This window comes from Strigops habroptila, chromosome 4 (assembly GCF_004027225.2).
Source record: "Strigops habroptila isolate Jane chromosome 4, bStrHab1.2.pri, whole genome shotgun sequence".
In the NCBI taxonomy this organism is placed as follows: Eukaryota; Metazoa; Chordata; class Aves; order Psittaciformes; family Psittacidae; genus Strigops; species Strigops habroptila.
Genome location: NC_046358.1, coordinates 16,604,276 through 16,619,555, shown reverse-complemented (window position 1 = coordinate 16,619,555; position 15,280 = coordinate 16,604,276). Strand labels below are relative to the sequence as shown.

At 40.9% G+C, this 15,280-nt stretch overlaps 1 protein-coding gene across 3 annotated transcripts in view; it reads right to left on the bottom strand.

Moving 5' to 3' along the window:
- The window catches only part of RBM25 (RNA binding motif protein 25), a 30,458-nt gene extending 15,385 nt beyond the window's left edge, over positions 1 to 15,073 (bottom strand). For all 3 annotated transcript variants that reach the window (XM_030483390.2, XM_030483391.2, XM_030483392.2), the window contains exons 1-7: positions 14,880 to 15,073; positions 7,663 to 7,783; positions 7,496 to 7,545; positions 5,851 to 6,021; positions 5,513 to 5,570; positions 4,197 to 4,357; positions 1,500 to 1,682 (exon numbers count right to left, since the gene is read on the bottom strand). In XM_030483390.2, coding sequence (XP_030339250.1) covers positions 1,500 to 1,682; positions 4,197 to 4,357; positions 5,513 to 5,570; positions 5,851 to 6,021; positions 7,496 to 7,545; positions 7,663 to 7,768 — 729 coding nt within the window. In that variant the 5' untranslated portion in view covers positions 7,769 to 7,783; positions 14,880 to 15,073. The remainder of the gene's footprint in view (positions 1 to 1,499; positions 1,683 to 4,196; positions 4,358 to 5,512; positions 5,571 to 5,850; positions 6,022 to 7,495; positions 7,546 to 7,662; positions 7,784 to 14,879) is intronic.
- Between the last annotated feature and the right edge of the window lie 207 nt (positions 15,074 to 15,280).

Sequence of the window (15,280 nt, the reverse complement as noted above, 5' to 3'; positions counted from 1 at the left end):
AAGATGGCAATTTCCAAGTTTCTTTTCTTCCTTCCCAACATGGGAAGGATGATGGGGCGTAATTTCAACCCGCAAGTGCTGTATACTTAAAAAGAGCTTATATGTCTAATTGACTAGCTCAGATTGGTTAAATTCTACATCATACAGAGCTAACAGTACATCCCTCTGTCCCAGGGACATACTCGGCACCCAGCTCTTCCAAGACTGCAACGGTCTCTTACAATGTTTAACTACCTGGCATTATTCATGGCCATATATATATATATCTCTGTACATCTGTACCCATAGGACAATACACATTGTAACAAGGCTTGTAACCAATAAAATACAGCTGATAGCATTAGACAGTGACTCATTTGTAAATTCTCATCCAAGAAAGCATCTTCTCCCAAAGGGAGGAAAAGGAAAGATCAATATTCTCAGCTCAACACTCTTACACTTCAGGTCAGCCATGGCTAACAATGTTGTAGGGAAGATATACTTGCTCCCTGAGGGAGATGTTTGCTTCTTGCACCACACTTAACTCCATAAGCATTTGAAACTGCATTATTGCCTTGGAATAGGTACTTTGCAGAAGACTTAAGTGGGTAAAAATCTTGGTCAAACAGTTTTCCAATCTCTTTCGTATTAGGTGCAGAACAGTAGGTATGAAAGCCCATTTTCCCATGGTTAGAAACTTGGCTGGAAAAGCTAAGTTTGAGTTTGCTCATTCTTATTCACCCTTCTCCAGTTTGCTTTAATCCATAAGAAGGTCATCCACAGAAGCAGGTCTAAACCAGATCATTCATTCCTGCTTACCAGAAGTTTTTTTGCATTATACAGTATGTGAAAACCAGCTGATCAAATCCAGCCACATTAAGACATGCGTGTAAAAGCGATTTTTGTAAGGCAGGAAGATTACAATATGCCTTTCATCCCTGAAGGAGCCCTCCAAGGTTTGTGTTGTATACATATATACAACTAATGAAGCACCTCCACATCTGGGGAGATAGGTGCAACCAGTTGGATCAATGCACACTACAAGAATGGATACTATAAACAGAGAGAAGAATTTTGTCAAAAACTACCAGAGCAAATTCCTGCCATTACAAAAGTGCCCTGGCATCTTTCAATGGAAATGGATGGTGTGCAGGAACTCTTTACAGTTGTTACTTAAATTCTCATCTGAAAAACCCTACATACTAAACTGCACTAAACTCAGTATTTCCACCTTCAGAGGGATGAAAGGTTGGTTCAATCCTGCCCAGATTCAAGCCTGTTGTTCCAAGAAGTCTAGGTGCTTAGATGCCTAAACCATCCTGAAGGGATGGCATCTATAACTGACTAGCTTTCAGCTTAAAAAAAAAATTAAAAAATGAAACTGCTGCTGACATCAATGCTTGTTGATTTGTTTTCTCATCAGAAGTTTAGGTTTAAAGTATTTGCACAAGGTTTGGCCATTATATAAAGGTGAGTTGAAGAAAAAAAAAATCTGTTTTGTCCAAAATCAAAACACATACGTCCTCCTTCTTTTCCTTTTTCTTCTTCCTGGGGTGAGAGTCAGATTCCTGGGAGGGGGCATTGAGCTCGCTGGAATATTCTCGTATTAAGACTTCAATGGCCCCTTTAATTATCTGATCTCTTCTCTTTGTTTCCTCATCCAGTGCGTCGTCGTCGTCATTTGTCGTCTCTGGTCTGGCGTTCTAAGGAAAAATGGCAAAGTAACAGGAATCAACAAATTGAGAAAATTATTAGTTTTATTTCAGAAGTTCACCTTTGATCATCACATTCATGCCCCTACAGTATTTAAAAACCAAAACACAACACACAAAACCAAAAACCAAACAAAAATCTACAAAAACCAAACCACCTCCAAGTAGTTATCAACTGCATTATTTTAGTCAGATCTTTTCACGCTGGCAATACCATAGGGACCACACACGGAATGGCTGAAGAGAGCAAGTGTAGGATTGCATAACAGAATAGTACAGATAATGGTGATTAAGGTGGTAGACAGAAAAAGAGAAAGTGCACGCACACTCATAGGAGGGCAATCACTACAGTCCAGCTCCTGGCCAAAAGTTTCTGCTTTGTATCCCCCAGAACTCTAAGTCATTTCAACAGCAGTCTCTCAAAGTCTTCTACCTAAGTGCTGTGCAATACAAATGTTTACCTATAACTTTCAAGCTGCAACTTATCAGGGGAGAACTGTATTAAGGAAACATTGTTAGGCAAAACATTCCTTGCACTGCAAACATTTTCCTATTATCGTTGATCAATTACTTTGTAGTTCCTCATCACTGTGTCCCTTTCCACCTCGCAGGGAACACACCCAAAGTGCATTTCACTAAATGTTACATGGAAGGATAAAGCCATGATCTGCATACTGAGCAAGGCAGCCCACCTCCTGATCCCTTGAACCTTTTAGAAAAATGGAACCTCACCTGAGAATCCAGCAGGGTATCCCGTCAAGCGATAGGTGGTGGGTGGAGTGGGGGAGAGGGAAGGGTCTGATGGAGCAGCAGCTAAGAATGAGGGGGAAGGGAGGATTCAGTTGGAGCTGAAGAGGCTGCCAGGCCAAGGAGGTGCAGGCTGAAAAGAGCTAGAAGGCAGTGACAGCGAGCGGAATTGAAGAGGTCCAGGGAGAAGTAGTGATCAGGGAGAGGAGCTAATTAGATACAGGTTTGCTTGGTGTGTCTCTAAAATATTGTGTTGTGGTGCATATGTCTGATTTCTTAATAACAAAAATATTAAAAGAATAAGGTTGCAACTTTTGGATCTGAATGGCACCAGCACGCCAACAATGGTTATGAAAGGAATCACAAGCAGTATGATTATAGTTCCTTGGCAATTTACAGCCTTTCTTTGCACCACTACAAACAAAAAAATTGCAGCTAATCTCACCCTACAGTTCAACAGAATCAGCACATACTGTTGTCTTCACCAAAGTCACAAATAGTATCCTCTGCTTTATTACAATCAATCCCCCAGGACTGACTTTAACCCAAAGGAGTTCACAGAAAACAAAATTCATGAGAGATCTACAAGAACTCCGCTGATACTTTAAGTTTGTTTATAATACCAGCTGTGAAGCACAGTATTACAAGTGATGCCAACGGGAAGGAAGGAAGTATAGAAGAGAAGGGGCAGTCAAATCAAACCCTCACCTAGGTTAACAGCTAGTATATTACTCTTTTCAAAACCCATGAAGTTAGCACTCTGCCTTAGTGAGCCATTGCATTTAATCCCATACGCTGAGTACACAGCGAAAAACAGGTCAAGTACGTCAAGTCATCATAATGCCTCTAGTTCTGGTTAAATAAAATTAAGTACAAGCACATGTGTTCCCACTGTATTTTACATGTCTTTAAGAACAATTCCAAATTTACCTGCTATAGTGTGATTAGTATTTTTAGTTTTCTGAACAAGAGCCTCTTCTCACTTTCATTTTCTAGAAAAATAATTGTTTTAAGTACTGTAAGGCATATGCAGGACTTTAAAATAGTTAGAGACCAAGCCAAACATCTTGATTGTGGTGTGAAATATATTATTTTAGCAAAGAAATAGGTAACATTCATTTTAATGCAAATCTGTCAGTCAAGTATCTTTGTATCTCACCAGAATTCAACATATCAAGTATCTACAATTATTCCAGAACAGATCCTTAGCTACAGAAATGAATGGTATGAAATCAATTTCCCCATCTACTAAATGTCTGCAAAGCTGCTCACTGCCTGATAACTGCATTATCTACTGAATGATCTACTACTTTTCATTAATATGTTCTAGAAGATCATCAGTGGAGGGGAAAGAAACTCCAAGTCTCCTTAGACAGCTGACTTACAGACTCTGACAAGGTAACAATTACTTCTAGAGTTTATACACTTTCAAGGGTTTCTAAACAAAAATGAAGCAACAGAATCATAAGGTATAGCACATATTACTACGCTTTAGAATGAAGTACACAACTAATTCTACAGATTCAGTTCAAGATATCTAGCTTACAGGTAAGTTCCAATGCTGGTGAATTAAGAGCTTACAGATCACTGCCTTTCAACATATCTTCAGACTCATTAATGTGATTCTGGCAAAATCCTAAAATGAATTAAGGGCAGAGACAAGAATAGAAACTAAGAGGCACACTCACAGTCTGATGTGGCAAGTATGTTATATTGCCCTCCTGCCAAAATAACACAAGTCACACATTATATACGTACCCCATTAGAAGCTTTTTTCTTTGCTTTCCATTCATCTAGCTGAGCCTTTGTCTTTGCATCAACTTTGACCAGCAGCTTCTTCTCTCCAATCTGGAGGTCATGGAGTAGTCTCAGGGCTCGTAGTGTGGATTCCGGCTCTTTGTACTCACAAAATCCAAAGGCTGAAAATGAATGATTGAAATAAAAAGTGTTAAAGCTCTTCATGTAATTTACTTTGTGTAAAAAAAGTTATTTGAATCAATAAACTTGGAATACAGGCACTTCTTTTTTTGAAACTAGGAGTACACATCATAAAACGACAGAAAGATCATTCACTGCATTAGACTTTGATACAACTAACAGCCCATAAGGTGAAAGCAATACCTGCACTGTAAATGTCCTATCCCTGGAAACATCCAAAGTCAGGTTGGCTCTGAGCAGCCCAATCTACTAGAAAACATCCCTGCTCATTGCAGCAGGTGTCGGACTAGCTGCCCTTTAAAGGCCCCTTCCAACCCAAACTATTCTGTGATTGTCTTTGTAGAGCTTTAGACATGTCTTTCTTAACTAAGGAATGCAGCCTATATGAAGACATGTCTCAGGGGGATTTGTAATTGTCTGAAGACCACGGACATCCATCACCAGCTCTTTGTTGACCTACAGGGAGCAATATTTCACACTAGGTTTTTCACAACAGATAAAGTAAGTTGTAAATGAGGAAAACACCTTATGAGAGCAAAATAAACAAAGTATGATATGTAAGAAAGCTGAAGAAACTGAATTACATCTTAAAAAAAGAAAACTACAAACCTAGGGAATATATGAAAACACTTTGAGCAAAACTAACCACAAAAATTAGTAACCAAAATTGTTCTATGAAAAAATAAATCCGTTACATTTGACAATAGGGAAGGAAAGTAAGTTTTACATCAGGAAAACCTCCTTAACTGAGAAGTTAATACAAAGTAATGGAATAATACACAGGAATGGAAGATACTATTAAAAGTGTTATAAATATGCTCCTTTGGATGCTAAGTACAAAATGGTAAACCTTTCTCAGGGATAGTCTATAAACTCCTGCTTCAGTCTCAGAACAGAAAGTGAGCAAAATTAGGCTCCCAACACATTTTGCCATTTAAAACCCTTTCTCAATTCTATTTTTTTAATTCTGTCTTCATGCCAAGGATAGAAAATACTAGGAAGTATTTAGCAGTTAAGTATCATGTACAATGCCTTAAAATGTAAAAGCAGCAGTAAGAATAGCAATATGTCAGACAATGTGTCAGGTAATAAAAACAAGAGTCTGACCAGAAATTTTGGGAAGTATGAACAATTACCTTGAAGTTTTCCAGATGCCCCTTGTACTCTCTTCCAACTCAAAACCAAGCCACATTTCTGCAGGAAAGATAAATACTATTAATTAAATATTGTTTATGTTCAAAACGTTACAAAAACTTAAGCACTTTTGCAAACACTACTAAAAATGTGTAAGTCCACTGACATATACAGCTTAAAAATGCTGTGCTCTTCTCTTACTGACTTTAAATAGAAGCATAATGGACTGCTATTCTAGTGAGTGGGACTAACTCTGATTTTAGTTTCAATTCACTGCTTGTGGGTCATTACTCATTGGCCAGGGAAGGGTGAAATGTAACAAGCAGTCCATTGTACTTACTGCTAGAAGCTGCCGTATGAGCATGTCCGAGGCCTTCTCAGAAATGTTGCCTACAAAAACCGTGGTAGTGGGACCGCTGTTTTCATCGTTTTCTTTGTTCTTTAAGCCAGGATGATCTTTTCTGGCCCCCAAATGTTTGCCAACCATAGACACTGTGGTAGGAACTAATACCTAGAAAGAGGAGGACAGGGGTGTAAAATAAAGTGTTGGATTGGAGGGAGATGATATTTATTTATTTCTATTTAAATCTGTAAGACAAAAGGGTTGGAGACACACATGTATTTCAAAATTAAACCTTCATATGAACCTTAGTTAGGCTTATGGAGTGAGACACCAGTAAGTGGTTCAGGCTTTAACACTTTATACAACACAAAGACGACTACAATTTTCTGGCAAAGACAGACAGAAAAAAGGGTGTACCTGAACACAGCTACTGGAAGGTGTCAAGGTGAGCACACAGTAACATTACATATTGTTTCTTCTACAATTAACTAATTTACAATATTTGAGTCACTGGAAGTTGAAGTACCTTACCTAACAATGTAAAAAGCAAACTGCAAACAGAAAAGTAACTGACTCAAAAGGCTTTAAGGGACACATGACAGGTCTTAAAGCTTTCATGGGTGAACAAACATTATTGTTTTATTCAATCAATACACAACCCAAAGCTTCTTTGGGTTAAGGAGAAAACATTTGTAAACTAAACTGCACAGAGATAGGCACAATCACCTTTTCCATTTTGCTGCACTTCTCTCCTTCTACCTAATACTTTATGCTACGTATGCACCAAATCCCTCAAAACACCCTTCTAGAAGGGTGACTTATTAAAAATTATTTTAGTCAGAAAACTGAGTAATACATTTGTCCCAATATCTTTGTCTTAAATAAATCAGTTACCATGAACATATCCTCCTGTAACAGATAATACAAGCTATCAAAAAAATTGGTACTTTGGGGAGATTTCAGTTATGCAAAATCATAGAAACTGCAATTCAATTTGAGGCCAAAAAGTAATCTTTATGTTTTAAAGAGTGCTTTTTTTTTTTTCTGCTCCATAAAACATAAACCTTCCTTCCAACTAGAAATTAGCAAAACAAAGAAAGAGACCTTTTCCTCATATGCTCCTCCACGTACGCATATTACATGCAACTATTCCTTCCCTGCAACATGGGGAAAGAGAGCTTTGTTTGTAAGCTTGTCAACGCACACCTTTCTGGCCAACTCAGCAGTGCTGCATGATGGCCTTATAAACCTGGATGAAATGATGCCTCCGGAGCACTCTGACAGGCCAAAAAACTCAAAAGCAAGAGATCTGCAACCTAACCCATTTAACTGTACTGCACAGGAAGACCATGCACGACCCAAAGGCAAAGCCTAAATCATTGTATTTGAGAGAAGCACAACTTCTTGCAAGAATAGTAATTGCTTCACCTTTGCAGCTATAACAGCTCCAAACATTATGTCAAACTTTGTCTATGTCAGAAATTAGCATGATATTTGCATAATAATTGCATTTAAAGTGAAGGTTTTCCTCTCATAGTCTGAGTTCTGGTGGAATAGAGCAAAACAAGAATACTGATGACATTTACTAAGTTTTACTCTCCATTTTATTTTGCTATAATCTCATTCCCCCTGTAATACTTACAGTCGGAGCAGGAGCCATAATGCCCATTGGTACAGGAATCATAGGGGTCCCTGAGAAAGACAAGATATTAATATTAGTCTGCCCTGTTGAGATTACTAATACAAATGAGCTGATTGCAGACATGATTTCCAAGCCAGACAACACTTCCATATACTCACATAACTTACCAGGAGGTACTGGTGGAGGAAAGCCAGGAAACTGTGGGGGTGGGATCCCGGGGGGAAGCGCTGGGATTCCCATAGGAGGGCGATTCAAGTGAGGTGGGAAAGACATTCTTCCGGTCACAATCTGTCAAAAAGATAGAAAAGGAAACTTATAGTAGGCAGCTCCCAAATGAATTACAAAATCAATGCAAATGGTAAGCGTCCATAACGACTTTAAATCTTTATATGGACATTCAGCTACAAACAAAAACTATTTTTAACTCTTTTCCCCCAGCTATTCATAAAGTTACAAACGCAATACAAGTCTTCCTTCAGAATGAAAACCAGCACTTCTAGGAAAGTGTTTCAGAATGAAGTGGAAAACAAAACTGTATTTGACTCCTCACACCAATGGTTCACAAGGAGTGTGAATTACATAGCACTTAACAGCTTGTACAGTTTCTTTAAAACAAAGCTACCTTTGCAGTATGTGAAAACAGAAGTAATCTTTTAATACATTTTCAATAAGGCAAGTAGGTCTCTTGTACAAGAAATAATCACGCACAATACAACCGTGGAACAAGATGAGAGAAAGAGCTGGGACATCCCAATGCTCAGCATTAATGCGAACTGTATTTACGACAAGATTGGGAGATCTCCAAATTCTAGCACAGAGACAGTTAAAAGCTTGGAAGAGGGTTCTCTGATCTATTTTTAACTTCCCAGTTCACACATCTTCTAGAGCTCAACTTGCATGACAGTCCGCGAGCTGACAGTCAATATGCTACCATGGAGAGTAAAGATGGTTTTAATATAATTTGCTCTTCGGATGGTTATTATTCGTGTGTATTATTGACACTGTAACATACCACCCAATAACAAAAACATCAATATCACTTTTAACACAACTAACAAGGCATGTATTCTTGCTTCCAGTATTATCTCAGCAACCTTACATGGTCAACTCTCCAAATAAGGTTAGCCCTCAGTTTTAAAAATACCAAAATTGGTCACCGATATTATGCTGAATGTATAGGTATGTTCACAGTGCAGCGAGGAAGCATTAGAGGAACATCAAACAGCTATGAATCACAAAGACACCAAACGACAAGTGACAAGAGCCCTGTTAGCTGTCTCTTAGTAATGCCGTTTCTTAGCACTAGAAATTTGTGTTTCTGAATGGACTGTACAGACTGCTTTCCAACCTACAGTATGGTATCTTCACTGCAACTGCTTTCCAAACAGGCAACCGCAAGCCAAAACCGAAGCAGGCAGCCCTGAGAAAAAGAGTTATGATAAGCATATTTCTGACACACCCAACAGACCTGCAGATTACAAGATGCTTTCCCCAGCTTCCTGCCACTGAACACACAAGAAACAGGAAACGAGCTTTGCTGCAGACAGATGGGTCTTCCATGCATGTACAAGAGCAAGCAGCTAATGACAGTCTCTAACACTGTAAGAGCTAATATCAGTACTCTACCATAATAGTAGATACATTTGAATGCACTAAAAAATTATAATAAGAGAATCATGTAGCAAAACTTTATTCCCACAGAGTCTGAAAACAACTATGAGAGATAGCTATATATATAGTGGACTGGATAGGCTGAAAGGGAAACCCAAATATATTTGTTTATACCTTTGAACATCAGAACTTATTTATTCTGGTATTAGACTGCATATATGACCCTATAGCAGAATTCACTCAAAGACACATGTACAACTACATCAACTAAAAGAGGTTTGTGATGATGGCATTCATTAATTGGCCCCAAAGGGCATTCACCAACATCTCACCAAGAGAAAAGATAAATGTTCCTATAACACAAGGTCTAAGGTGGTAGAAGAAATGAGAGGGCAAATGCAAGCATTCCTCCAACAGTTCAATAAAGATTATTTTATACAATAAACTTGAAACTTTTTTTTCCCCTTAGAATGCATATGCCTAAGAACACAATCCTGTTCTGTCATTCTTGAATTTTTAAAACTGAATGGTAAAAGAAAAGCAGCAAAGGTGTACTGCCAAAACATTTTATCTGGAAGAACATTGTTTATTGTCTCCTCCGACTACCCGCACATCAGCCGACATCACTCTAGAATACAAAACTTGGATGGTATGGCAGGGAACACAACTCTCTTACCCACTTTGGTATTACTATTTGAAACTTTTTTATCTCAAGAAACACAGCCAAGGGAAGACAGAAAATTAAGATCTTTAAGGCTCTCAGTCCTTATCTCTATTGCTGGTGAGATAATCAGACAAAACTCAAAAGCTGTTTTAGGACGGGATGGTAGAGCAATAAGCTATCGGATCTTAGATGGTTCTAAACAGGCTACAATAGCGTTACACCATCTGAGGACATTAAGGAACGGTCAGTTAAACAAAAAAGAACAATTGATGAAGTAATTTTCCAGGCTGCCTGTAGGTGCAGTCCCTTCTCTGGCTCTGATGAGCACTTTCTCTGAGACACCATTTTGGAGAAGCTAATAAAAAAAAAGCCTGAAGACTAAGAGGTGAAACAGTTATTTGAATTAAAAGATGCTGAAACATACTGCTCTCAATGGATGTTACATATGCACACAGGCAAATGTGTTTGTTTTTAAATTAAAAAACAAAAAATACTTAGCAATCAACAAAGTAATTGTTACTGCATAAAAAGAACAAGGCAGTTAGTAAGAACAGAGAAAAATTAGTCTTTCAATCTTCTAGTCAGATGATGTGAAACAGCCATCTCTAGGGCTTCAACAGTCCATTTTACTTCAAGCATTCTGTTCTTAATTTTTTCCCCATATTTGTACAGTTACTTTCACAGCAGCTACAAAGCTGCCCCGTTACTAACTTAATTCTTGCACAGACCTATCCTTGCACCTCTGCTGCCTGTGACACTGAAAATCAACACCAGAATTAAAGGAAGCCTTGATCTTTTTCTTGCTACTACATGTAACTACCAATGTGAAACCGACAGAGAGAACAGTTTAATTCTGTTTCCGTTATGAGAACTGTGAGGATCAACAGATACCAAGATTGAAACTGCTCACTGGAGAAGTGAGAGATCTGGACAAGAGAGGAAGCTGCAACCAATTCTTTGCAGCAGCAAAGATACTACAATGAAGGGAACTGAATAGCACGTTTTTTCTCTCAGCAGCTACAGAACACACAAGAAACTGACTTACTCTTCCAACAGTCAGAGGGGTTGTTATAACTAACTACAAACCAAGGATTAGGTATAGAAAGTTAAGAGATGCTAAGCTGGGTCTAGGTAGAATGCACTTGTAGAAATCACAGGAACAGTATCTTGAACTTCTCTGCAGACACTCCTACTGCCCTGCCAGTACAGTTCAATGCTCAGCATCTGACACATTTACTGTGGTCTCAGTATTGTATATGGTGATCTTCAGATTTCCCCAATATATACAAGTGTGTAAGTAAAGAATTAAACAGTTCTGAGATATTTTTTAAGACCTAAATTGACTTACAGAAGTATTACCTCAAGTGAAATTCGATGCAAACAGCATTCTTGACAGCTGCCTTTTAACTGGCAGCTCTTTAAGCAAGAGATTTATTTGTGTAAATATTACAGTGGTCACAAAGACAACAGGGGTAAGAAAAGCAGCGAGCATCTGGCCTGATGCTGTTTGAAATACTGAAATAGTGACATCTTCAGCCTCAGAATGATGGATTTGTGTCAAGTCTCTGACTCAAAGTGTAGTCGATTTAGGTTATGTCCATGCCAGCAAGCAGAGCGGTACAACAGGAGTGGGTCTGTTAAACAGAACAGATGTCCACAGTACACATTTTGGGGAGGACCACCCCCCAGAAACAAATGCCCATTTGCAGGTAAGAGTGCATTTTTCATTCAAAAGGAATCCAGTCCATTCACTGGAATAGTGCAAACCAATGTGAAAAAAAGGTTTCCCAAGTGAGGATGACTGCAAGACGTCCTTCAAAAGCACACTCCTGATCCGAGTTAACATGGTAACGTAGGCGCCCACTTTAATAGCCTTGGGCAATTTTTGTAAGCTGCAGATTAATTATGTCATGGATGGCAAACCATCTAAGCTTACTCTAAGCAGAACTAGCTTGAATCCTGAGCTATTAACTAACGCAAGTGCTACACAAACACAGCTATAATATTCCAGGTTCAACTTTGGCCTAGAAGTTCAGCTGCTTTCATACACTACTCTTCTGAGTTAGTAAGTCCTGGTGGAACAACACACCATGCAGAGCCAGCTGCACCAATCCTCTGAAACCTGGAGAGAGCTCAGGGATATCCATGTGATTCCAAAATCCACCGAGACTTGGTATTTCTGACATGGTGCTACCCCTGCTGGGACAGAGCTCTGTCCATTAGAGCACGCTGGCTCTGACGCACAACTAAAGAAGCGCACAGGGCTGCACTAAAGGGTCTGAGACCAGAACTGAGACACGAGAGCTATGAAACAAGAGTCACTATCATTCAGACACTGCTGCCCCATGCTGCTTTGTTATCTCCAACTCCCAAAAGTCCCAATAATAGGCGACTGACTATATGAGAAGATTATACTGGTCTGGCTGCACTTAATGTAATTGGGTTTTTTAAATCATAGTATCCTTTAAACCTTTTTTTTATTTTACTTTTTTTTTTTTAATAGAGGGGTGAAGAGATACATCACAAACAGAATGTGAGTTTTAATCAAATACACAGCTAACTACTGTATTTTACAGTGACAGTGCTATCACCTACTCAGGGCAGCATCCTAGTTCTACCAGTGTCACAGGATTAATCTCACTAGTATCTCTGTGTTTACACATTGTAACTTCATTTCAAAACATTTCAACCACTTTCAAAACACTTAAGTTCCACACGAAACAAACAGCTAAAATACTGCTGAGCTGCTGTTACACTAAGCAAAATTAACTGTAAAAATCCCTAAGTCTTAATCCATAAACAAACTTACTGTGTTTGAAGAATGACACATGTAGTGTCCTAACAGTGGTGACAGTATGGCTGATCTAGCTGGCTTTCATTTTGTCTGATTTTGACTGCTCTTCAACATTTGCTCAGTACAATTCTTCTGCACCACAAAAAATCTGTACACTTAAAATCTAGAACAAATTGCAAAGAATAGCTGTGCAAGCTAGCCCCTCAAATAAGGGAGCAGTAAGGATGTTATACCAAGACATTTGATTTGTGTATCCATGTTATTAAGTTTAATTCCTATTAAGAATTGTACAATGTTTCGGCATTTGATTCTAATGTCAATACCTATGCAGCTAAGACTGAATAATAATTTCCTCTAATTTACGGCAAAATACTTTACACATTTTGTGTCATGGGTGCAGCTGAGCAACAAAAGCCTTTTCAGAAGCCACTGAAGAAAACGTATAACCAATCTACTGAAGTCAGTACTATCACAGAGGCTTTTAAATCAGTTTCTACATGATGTATGGATTTTTTAAGCCATTCTATTGCAAAAATAAATAATCTCACAGTTTGTCACCCATTGGAGATGCTGTTTATGCTTTTGCTTCTCACAAAAAAAACCCCAACACTGCCTCAAACAAAAATCCCTTAATTTAAGCCAACTGATTCTCTCAGTGAAAATGCCCACTTTCTTACAGAGCTCTATACTTTTCTCTAAAATTGCCTGCAAGCTAAGCAAGGCATGTGAAATCGATGTGAAACACCACAGACACAGGGAAAGATAAAACAGATGCTAGATTTCCCGAGTATATTTATTTCTGAACAAACAAAACTAATATTTGCTCAAGCCTGTTTTTCAGAGGTGGTCTAGAAAGTGTTCACTAACTGCCACGGAATAAGTCGCATCCCAAGTTGTTATTACACTGCAACCAAAAAAAGCAACATGCTTAGAATCATAGAATCAACTAGGCTGGAAAAGACCTTTAAGATCATCAAGTCCAGCCATTACCCCAGGACTGCCAAGGCCACCACTAAACCATGTCACTAAGGGCATTATCTACACATTTTTGAACACTTCCAGGGACGGTGACTCCACCACTGCCCTGGGCAGCCTGTTCCAGTGCCTGACCACCCTCTCTGTGAAGAGATTTTTCCTGATATTCAATCTAAACCAAAGGCTCAGTCCAAAAGCCCTTTAACCAGGGTTCAGTTAAGCATGTCACCAGAACTTCAAGATCTTTGGTTTGGTTCCTACTTCTCTTCTTCTGCACCCACATAAAGCCCTCGTCAGTCAAATAAGTGACTATCCACTCTAATATTGCTATTAACTCTTCCCAAAACTCAAACACAGCTGTGGCATTACAATATTTACGTGAACGGGCACGTGAGAGACAAGCAGGGAAAGGTAAAGCACTATGTGCAATGCTGCTCCTTCACAGGGAAAATAATAAACTGTCCTGTTCTCTCTTTGAATTTCTTCTGGACCATCTTCCATAAACACTGAGGCAATACCTGAAGCAATGCTTGCCTGCCCCACAAAAAAATACTAAACATCCATGTACATACATTTTAATCTGATCAGACTGAGAACTATACAACTTTAAGATTTCACTTCCTGTAAGCCTATGTACTAAAAAAAAAAGAAAATAAAAGTTAGTTGTGTTCAGGATGTTCCCTGTATTTGAGCAAACCCCCTTTTTTCCTTCAGGCAGGCAAAGGCCCTTTTTCTAAAATGGAAAAAGACATCATGAGAAAAACATGCCAATACACACATCACAACCGGTATGACACGGATGAATCACTCCGAGCCTGTTATGCACAAGCTGCGAGGACGCGTTTTACGATGACTACTCCGGTCCACGCTAAGGACGTTCACTTCCCTGATATGGAGAAGCAAAACCCCACCCACAGGCAGAAGGGCCCGGGCCACGCTGGGGATCGGCTCCGGGCGCCGGCAAAGCTCCACCGCAGGCTCGGCCTCGTCCTGCCCGCGAGGAGGCTCCTCTCGGCCTCGTCCCGCCCGGCAGCGGGCTCCTCTCGCCCGCCAGAAGGGGCTCCCACGCGTCCCGGCCGTGAGAGGAAGCGAAAGGCCGCCACTGCTCTCCCGCGAGCACCCCCCCGAGGCCGCGCTCCCGTTCCCCGCCGCCACCAGCCCCACGCTGCCTCCCCGCGGGCCGCGAACGGCGAGAGGCCGCCGGCGCCTGCCACGACCGAGCGTGCGGGAGCACGACAGCGCAATCCAGCCCAGCCCAACCCAGCCCTGCCCGGCCGCGCCACCTCTCGCCGCCGCCGCGCTCCTTCCCCTCTCGACCCCCGAAGCCCCTCACTCCTCACCGCTTCTCTGCGGAGCGGGAGCCGCGTCCGGAGCGCGGCCGCGGCCCCTCCGCGCGGCGCGGGCCGGGGATGGAGCAGGGGGACGCCGCTCGGCCGCCTGGGAGGCCCCGGGGCGCCACTAGGCCTCGAACACACCACACCGAGCCGCCGCCGCCGCCGCGCTGCGCGGGGTCATGTGACCCGCCCCTTCCGCCAGCGCCCCGGCACGCACCGCGCCGCGCCACCATAGAGGTGGATGTGCTAGAGCGTCCTCCCCCTCCGCAACACAGCACTAATGCGCGCCACCATAGAGCGGCAGCGGCTAGAAGGGCACAGGGAGAGGGAAAGGGCGGCCGGGTTGCCGCCATCTTTGCTGCGGGCAGGCGGCGCGGCGTCCTCATCCAGCCCCGGGCGCCGCCATC